Raw genomic sequence first — 7760 nt, forward strand, 5'->3', positions numbered from 1 at the left:
CGTTCCCTACCTGTAGTCAACAACTAAACACCGTATCCAGTGATGTTATCGTCATGAACACACCAGTTAAAGGCCTCCAACTAGCTAACATTGATATTTACTGCCTGTTTGACTGCTAACTGTTAGCCTAACTCGCTTTAAGGTTGGCTTGCTCATCAACTGTTGAATTAGATTGTTGCAGCAACACAAGTTGGTCGTCAGAAGTTGCTTCAAAATGTTTTTGTATGTTTTCTTGAACAAATTTACTTTTTGTTTTTTTAGGAAAACGTCTGTCCCTCCAGCTTCATCTCACACGGTGAGCCATAGAAAAATACCTTTTCATAAGGGATCCATATTCACGTTGCATTAAACTACGTCTTGTTCTGTGCTGCAGCCTAAACCTCGGAGGCTTTACGTGCCGAACACGTACATCGTGCCGACAGAGAAGAAGAGCTCGGCCCTCTGTGTGAAGATCAGGAACTATGAATTTTAGATACTTGTACCGATTGTTTTTTGTATAAATGGTGTTATTTATTGATGATTTAAACATTTAACATAATAAAACACATACAGAATATATTACAGGCGATCTTGTGTCTTCTACGGGACGTCTTGGTAGGGCAGCTTGTACGGGTACAGAGGGGTGTAGCGCTGGTCGTGCCAAAGCAGCTTGTCCTCCAGAAACTTCAGTGTTTCCAGAGTGAGGACGACGGCTTCGTGTTTCAGCATGCTGTGGACGTTCAGTCCTGACAGAGAACAGAGGAAATAAAACTTAAGTCTTCTAAGGCTGTCCTGAAAAAGGTTGATGCAGCTGCCAACTTCTTACATAATGACGTCCAGAAGAAAGTGATCTTCTCATCTTAGTTTGCACATTACATGGAGGTCACGCTCTCCTTGCAGACTGTTTTCAGTGGAACTTTCAGTACCAATGCAACTCACTACCAATAAAATACCAAAAAGTAGCGTCACGGTTGTGGCTCCACAGCTTGTGTGACATCAGAGAGAAATAACTCACCGATTGCTGGAATAATGTTCACCGTCTTCAAACTTGCCGTTGCCTGAAGGATGTTTTCAGGAAACTCTTCACATCTGAAAGCAGCAACAACATCGTCAGCACTCAGCAAAGCACAAAAGTAAAGTTTGTTCTTAAGCCGAGCTGATGATACTCACACATCGACTATTAGCACCGACTCTCCCCAGTGTTTCTCTCTGATGAGGTCCAGCAGGTACTGAGGGTCGGGTGTGGGGATGTTCAAAGAGTCCACGATGTGAAGGTAGTCCTGCAACAACAAAAAAACAGCACCAAAATAATCAGAACACTTGATTAGCAGTTATTTTTGTGTTATTTTTATGACTCAAAAGTGCAAAACGTTCACTGGTTCCAGCTTCTCAAATGCTTTTCTTTGTCGTGAAAGACAAAACATCCACAACATGTTGTTGTGTTTCCCGATGTTGGATATTGAATTACTTTTTTCTAGATGGGGTTTTTAGGGTTAGCAGAAATAGCCCCAAGAACAGTAAAGACACGACGACGCATCAAGTCCACGGGTCTGATGTACCTGCGCCATCTTGGAGCTCAGAGCCACTTTGAGTCCTTGAACCCGAACCTTCATGGGTAACATGTAGTAGTAGCCGGTCGGCCCTCTGGGTCCTTTGGCGACCCCGCCTGAGAGAGAAACACACCAACACGTCAACTCAGACTCCCGCTGAGAAACAACCTGAGAATCACTCCAGATGAAACGATTGCAGGAAGAAGAGCAGCTCGTTATTTAATGTAGTTTCTAACGATGAAGAGATTTACACAACAGATACAGATTTTGTTGATTTTAGCATTTGGACGTTCTTGAGGACAGCGCTGCATATCCCACCCTGTGAATCACTTCACTAGAATTAGAAAGGTGACACGACTACTCATTGGTTGCAGTATAGTATGTCGAAATACTGATAATACAGTATGTGTGGTATGTCGAAATAATAATAAAAAAAGATAGAGTATGTCCAAAAAAGCTCATGAAAAAAGTAAAAAACAGCTGACATTTAGCTGATGAATAAAGAACCACAGTCACCTCCTTTCCATATCGGGGATCGGATGCTTCCATGGCGAGCTCGTCCACTTCCTTTCTGGTTCCATGGTTTCCTGCCTCCACCTCTGACCTCTGACCTGATCTTTGTGTTGGCGTGGCTCTGAGATCAAAACGACCGTTAGTGACGTGGATATTAAAACGACCGTTAGTGACGTGGATATTAAAACGACTGTTAGTGACGTGGATATTATCTTTATGAATATTGATAAACTGGACAGAATGCAGTAGGTATTACACTGTAGCAGTCAGACATGAATGAACAATTACAGGTAATTTCTTTCTGTCTTTGTTTCATTGAAAATGTAGTTTCATAAAAGCAAATAATAATAATAATAATAATACATTATTCTTATAAATATGGAGTGGAAGCTGAAGCCTGAACATAAACAAATGACCTTTAGAAATGAGTGAATCTAACTCACAACTCTCTTGAAGTTTTTCTGCCATATTTCCACCTGGTGGAGAATATCGAGCCTGAGAGGAAACAAACACACGGATTAACTGAGACTTCCCTTTAGTGGCGGGATGTAAAGGTTAGAGTTGTTGTTTCATTAGAAACTAACAACACTCTCCGGGTGAAAGATTACCTCGGAGGCACCGCGAAGACATCCGGGTGGAGCTCAGCCAAACCCAGCGGCTCGCCGTCCCGCCTCTCCAGAGTCTCCACCCACGCCTGGACGGCGCTCCGATGAGCGGGAACGACGGCGTCGCACTTCCTCAGGAGAGGCAGTGAGCAGTCTGCAGGAGGAGGAGGCCGCTCTGCAGGAGGAGACACGACACAGACAGTCAGACGGGGCTGCAACTACGGATCAGCGTCTAGTCTGAAAGATTTCAGATCTGCCTCCCATAAATAAAGACTTAAGAGGTTAAACATCCGTAGATCGATGAGTCAGAGATTCCTTCTGAAGGGAACGAGCATTTGAAGGAAATATCGTAAACTCATTACAGAGAACAGTGAGTTATTGAGCAATGGTGACGTTTGATTCCATAACAGGATTTCTGACCATGCAAAGTAGTTTATTAATAAAATGTTGAGATATTTATTTATTCAACAGATGGTGCAACCAAACGTTTTGATCGATGTACAGAGCTATCTAAGCTTATCTATTTGTAATTAGAGGCGCTGAGTGATCAGACCTCTTAGAGGTGTTGATGCAGAACTATTTGTTGTACGAGACAGGGTTTCAATGATTGTGTTGTTTTAGTCTGAGTGTCGATGGTGAGTCTTGTTCGTGTGGACGTCAGCTCTTCAGTGCAGTAAATACATTATGTGGACCACAGGAAGAGCAGCTACTGTTGTTGTCTAGTGAGGATCTACATGAACAGTTGAGATGAGTCTGATCTCACAGGAGAACAGCTTCTAGATATAAAATCTGAATTCAAAGACAAAAACTGTTCTGGACAAAACACAATATTTGATTGTTAGGATCAAATTAATGTGAAGATATTAAAATATCAAGTGAAACAACAACACGCAGCTGACACGTTCAGACTGAATCCACATTTACAGCAGTTTCAACCCACTTAGTCTGGAAGGATCCACCAGGTTGGTCGGCAGCAGCAGATTGGGAGGCAGAGCGCTCTCACTGCAGAACGACGAGGCGAGCTGAGGAGCAGACAACTAGTTAGTGGAGCAGATTAAAAAACACACCACAAGTAGAAATCTGATAACATTCAGAAGGACCTGATAATACTGCATCAATCTACTATAAATATATATTTAAAATGTTTTACATAGGACGACATCTGGATCTAAGAGTGGTGTCTTGTTTACTTTGTCTAACTATCAAACACACACCTGTAGGTTGACAGGTGTGCAGGAGAATCCATATAGAACATATATTTAACCTGATGAAGGTCTATGGACCAAAACATTGTTTTCTAATATCTCTGAATGCAAGTGAAGAGGAACGTGTGCAGGAGACATTTCATTTGTTCAGCACTAAACTATAGTTATATAGCGCTTAAGAGAAATACGTCATCAATTAATAAAAAATAAGTGATTCAAAATGATGTAACTGATTCATAGAAATGACTAAATATAAGTTAATATTTCAGGGTTTTAGTCTAAATATTTAACATGAGATTAAAAGATTCAGTCCGTTCTTCTTGTTCATATTCCACTCTGTTTATCACTTAAAATCAGATGTCACATAGGTTTGTGATTATTAAACATGAGTGTAACGTCTTATTCAGCTGATTAAACGTATTACTCACCCTTTTAACGACTCCTCTGCCGCAAACCACCAGCGTACAACGAAGCATTTCGGGTCTGTTGTATTTATAAAAGTCTCACAAATACACTTAAAACATCTTAAATCATTATTAAATGCACATTATAAACGAACTCGAGCCGTTTTGAAGCACTGAAAAGGTCGCGGTCGCGTTTTTTTCCGTGTGGTGGTGTGTCGGCGCGTGTTGATGACGTAGACCGGGCACAGTCGTGACAACGGCTGCGGCCCCTAGTGGCTGGAGGTAAAAACGTCAGCCAAGACTGTTCAAAAACAATGATGCAGATTTCAAATAACATGTTTCTTAAAGGATATTATTTAAGTCTATCTTAATACAACACTCACAGGCCTACATTGACATTTAAACTAGTTATTGTTAGTGGTGGAATGTAAGTAAATTCACTCAAGTACTGTATTTAAGTGAACATTTAAGGTACTTGTAATTTACCTGAGTATTTCCATTTATTGCCACTTTCTACTTCTATTCCAATACATTTCATAGATAACTATTGCACTTTTGACTGCACTACATTTGTCTGACAGCTATAGTTATTTTGGTGATTTAAAATATAAATCAACTTAGAAATTATGATGTATTATTATAGGTTATGTTACCTAGCAGTATATATGTAAGGTATTTTTTTTAAAAGCCACCTTTATCCTCTGCAACGATGAACACAATAATGCATAAATCATTATAATCCAATGATGTACTGTATATGTTCCTGACGTGGGCCATCCTATAATGAGTACTTGAAGATATGAATCAGGAAACAAATAATATACAATTCTTTTGTGTTTATTATTTCATACAAAATAATAAAATGATATATGCTGCGCCCATAATAACCCATTTTAACAGCTTCATGGTCATCTCTAAAACAGCTGGTCAGGTTTTAAAATTTAGAATATATAGTCAACTCAAATAATGTAATTATCATTATAATATTGCTTTAAAATGTTGAAGCAAAACTCTGTTGAAGCACAAATGGTTATAAAAAATATATAAACTCATCTATATACTGTATATCTCCAATGAATATAAAATAAATTGAGTTTCAAAATTATAGACATGCAGTATAATATAAACATATACACAACTTTGGATATTTACATAGTTACATCTTTTGATCTTGTAATAGTACCCAAAAAAATCAACACATTTCCTCCTTGAGTAATAACATCATCAGTAAGCTGAAAATAAAATTAGGAGATTGTTGGTGTCAAAACTTAACTTAAATGTAGATAGAAATAACACCTTCTTGTGAAATACAACAAAGTAGGAATTACAAAATGTGGAAAAAGAATCAATTTACATATAAAACAAGTGCTGCATCGTAAAGTAGGCTTCATCATTACGAAGCAACAAGATCGGCTTTATAAACAAACTTAAATAAAGGAGAAAGTCAGTGACACATTTTAAAACTACATAAGTCATCAAATAAACATACAACAGCATAAGTCACAACATACAAACATAATATGAAAAGAACAATAAAAGAAAGGTATGGTTCTGCTTATGGAAGCATTAGTGCTTTAAAACCTACATGAGGTCAGACAAAAACAAAGTTCCCCCTTTTTGGTAACTTCTTGCTGGGACTTCAAGGTCCATGTTTCGTGGACGAAAGTCAGGACCCCCAAGCGTGTTATATTTGTTGTTTGGCATTCTTTGATTTTGTGCTTGGTTGGGAAAAACAGTGCCGAAGTATGCGTCTGAACTGTCAGGGACTCTAATTCTTGGATCTTGAGATAAATGTGTCAAATGTACGTTTGGTATCTGCTGCATTGATCTGTGTTGCCTTGAATACACATCAGTGCCACCAGGAGGCATTCTATTGGTTCGTCTGGGGTCCCTCATGTCAGTGTTAACACCTGGCGGGGTGATCGCCTGTCTATAGCCATGTGGTGCCTGGAAGTCAGGTTTTGTACCTCTTGATCTAAGCACATGTTCCCTTCCTGTGAAATCATCAATGTTGAGATCTGGACGGTGGAAATCTACGTGGTGGCCGAAACCAGCATCCACCTGAGGGTAGCTGGACCTCACGTTGTGCGTAGTTGGATGTCTATCAGTGTGACGAAGTCTGACATCTCCATCTACGTTCAGGTCGGGCATTCTCATGTTAACCCCTGGGATATCTGATCTGCGGTTCCTATAAGAAGGTTCTCTGAAATTGGTTGAAAAATCATCAATGTTAAGATCTGGAGATCTGAGATGCATCTGTGGATTCCGCATTGCCACTTTTGGCATGTTTTGAGCAGTAACATTTGGACCTGTGAAATCCCCTCTCAACTGTTGTGGTTTCATATTCAGTTTTGCATTTGGAGGAGAAAAATCCAGATTTCTTGGTCTCAGAGATCCACCAAAGTCAATATCAGACCCTTGCCTGTTAATATCTGGACCTACAAACTGAGGCATCTTCAAGGAAGGGAGTTTGAAGTTTGTGTTTTCCAAATCATAACCAGTTTGAGGACCCTGGAAGTTTCCTGAGGGAACATTCATGTCAAAGTTTGGACCTCTCATTCCTCCTCTGACATTAGGGGCAGTAAAGTTCACGTCAGGTCGTCCTAAGTTACCATGTATCCCTAAATCAGGACGTTTAGTATTGAGGTCTAACTTGGGAGCTTTGAAACTGGTATCCGGCAAATGTAAATCTGGCATATTTAGACCATGGGATTTCATCTTATGTCCTGAAAGATTCATATCTGGTAGTTTTGCCTTCGGTCCAGAGAGACTGAGGTCTGGTGTATTTACACTTGGCATTTTAAATGTTCCTTTTGGACCATTGACATCTACATTTGGAATATTTAAGTCAGGCCCCTGTAGGTCCCCATTTATGTCAACATTGGGGCCCTTTGGCATTCTGATCTTCGGCTTTTTGAAATTTACATCAGGGAAACCAATGTTGACATCTGGAGTGTCCATATCTAACTTGGGAGCTTGAAGGTCCATTTTCGGTAATCCAAATTTGGGGGCATTGATTCCACCTTTCAATTTTGGAGCTTTGAGATTAAAATCTGGTGACTTGAAGTCAAAGTTTGGGCCATCTAACGTTGGACTAGAAAACCCCACATCAGGCATTTTCAAATGTGGCTTTTTTAATTTTCCAGATGGGCTGCCAAAACCAACATCTGGCATTTCAAAGTCACTTTTGGGCCCTTTAAGGTTGATGTTGGGTGCATTGATGTCGATGTCTGGGCCATTGAAGTTTCCATCAATCTCAGGTCCTTTTAGGTTTGGTAGATTAACTTCAGGCATTTTCAAATGTGGCATTTTGGGAGCTTTAAAGCCCATTTTAGGAAAGTCCAAGTCAGGGGCATCAATTCCGCCCTTTATCTTTGGAGCTTTAAGATCAGCGTTTATATCCATATTTGGTCCCTTTGGACCTGAAAGATTGAATTTAGGCATTTTCAATTTGCCGGAGGGAGCTTTAAGATCCCAGTCTGGAGAATGAAGCTCTGGCATTTT

General features: G+C 39.9%; 2 protein-coding genes across 2 annotated transcripts in view; both read right to left on the minus strand.

Annotated features, from left to right (window-relative positions):
- Window positions 1–24: 24 nt before the first annotated feature.
- On the minus strand, window positions 25–4328 carry mrpl4 (mitochondrial ribosomal protein L4). The gene is made up of 9 exons (XM_031877123.1): window positions 4281–4328; window positions 3588–3669; window positions 2651–2822; window positions 2486–2537; window positions 2046–2163; window positions 1539–1645; window positions 1150–1259; window positions 995–1068; window positions 25–725 (listed from the first exon to the last, which is right to left on the minus strand). Exons 1-9 carry the CDS (start codon window positions 4326–4328, stop codon window positions 580–582), a joined length of 909 nt encoding a protein of 302 aa, XP_031732983.1. The 3' UTR covers window positions 25–579.
- Window positions 4329–5480: 1152 nt separating this feature from the next.
- LOC116399728 (neuroblast differentiation-associated protein AHNAK) overlaps window positions 5481–7760 on the minus strand; it is an 8495-nt gene continuing 6215 nt past the window's right edge. Inside the window, exons 6-8 of the mRNA XM_031877109.1 lie at window positions 7225–7678; window positions 6224–6459; window positions 5481–5488 (exon numbers count right to left, since the gene is read on the minus strand). Coding sequence (XP_031732969.1) covers window positions 5481–5488; window positions 6224–6459; window positions 7225–7678 — 698 coding nt within the window. The remainder of the gene's footprint in view (window positions 5489–6223; window positions 6460–7224; window positions 7679–7760) is intronic.

Source organism: Anarrhichthys ocellatus, unplaced genomic scaffold (assembly GCF_004355925.1).
Source record: "Anarrhichthys ocellatus isolate YVR2014 unplaced genomic scaffold, GSC_Weel_1.0 scaffold126, whole genome shotgun sequence".
Lineage (NCBI taxonomy): Eukaryota > Metazoa > Chordata > Actinopteri > Perciformes > Anarhichadidae > Anarrhichthys > Anarrhichthys ocellatus.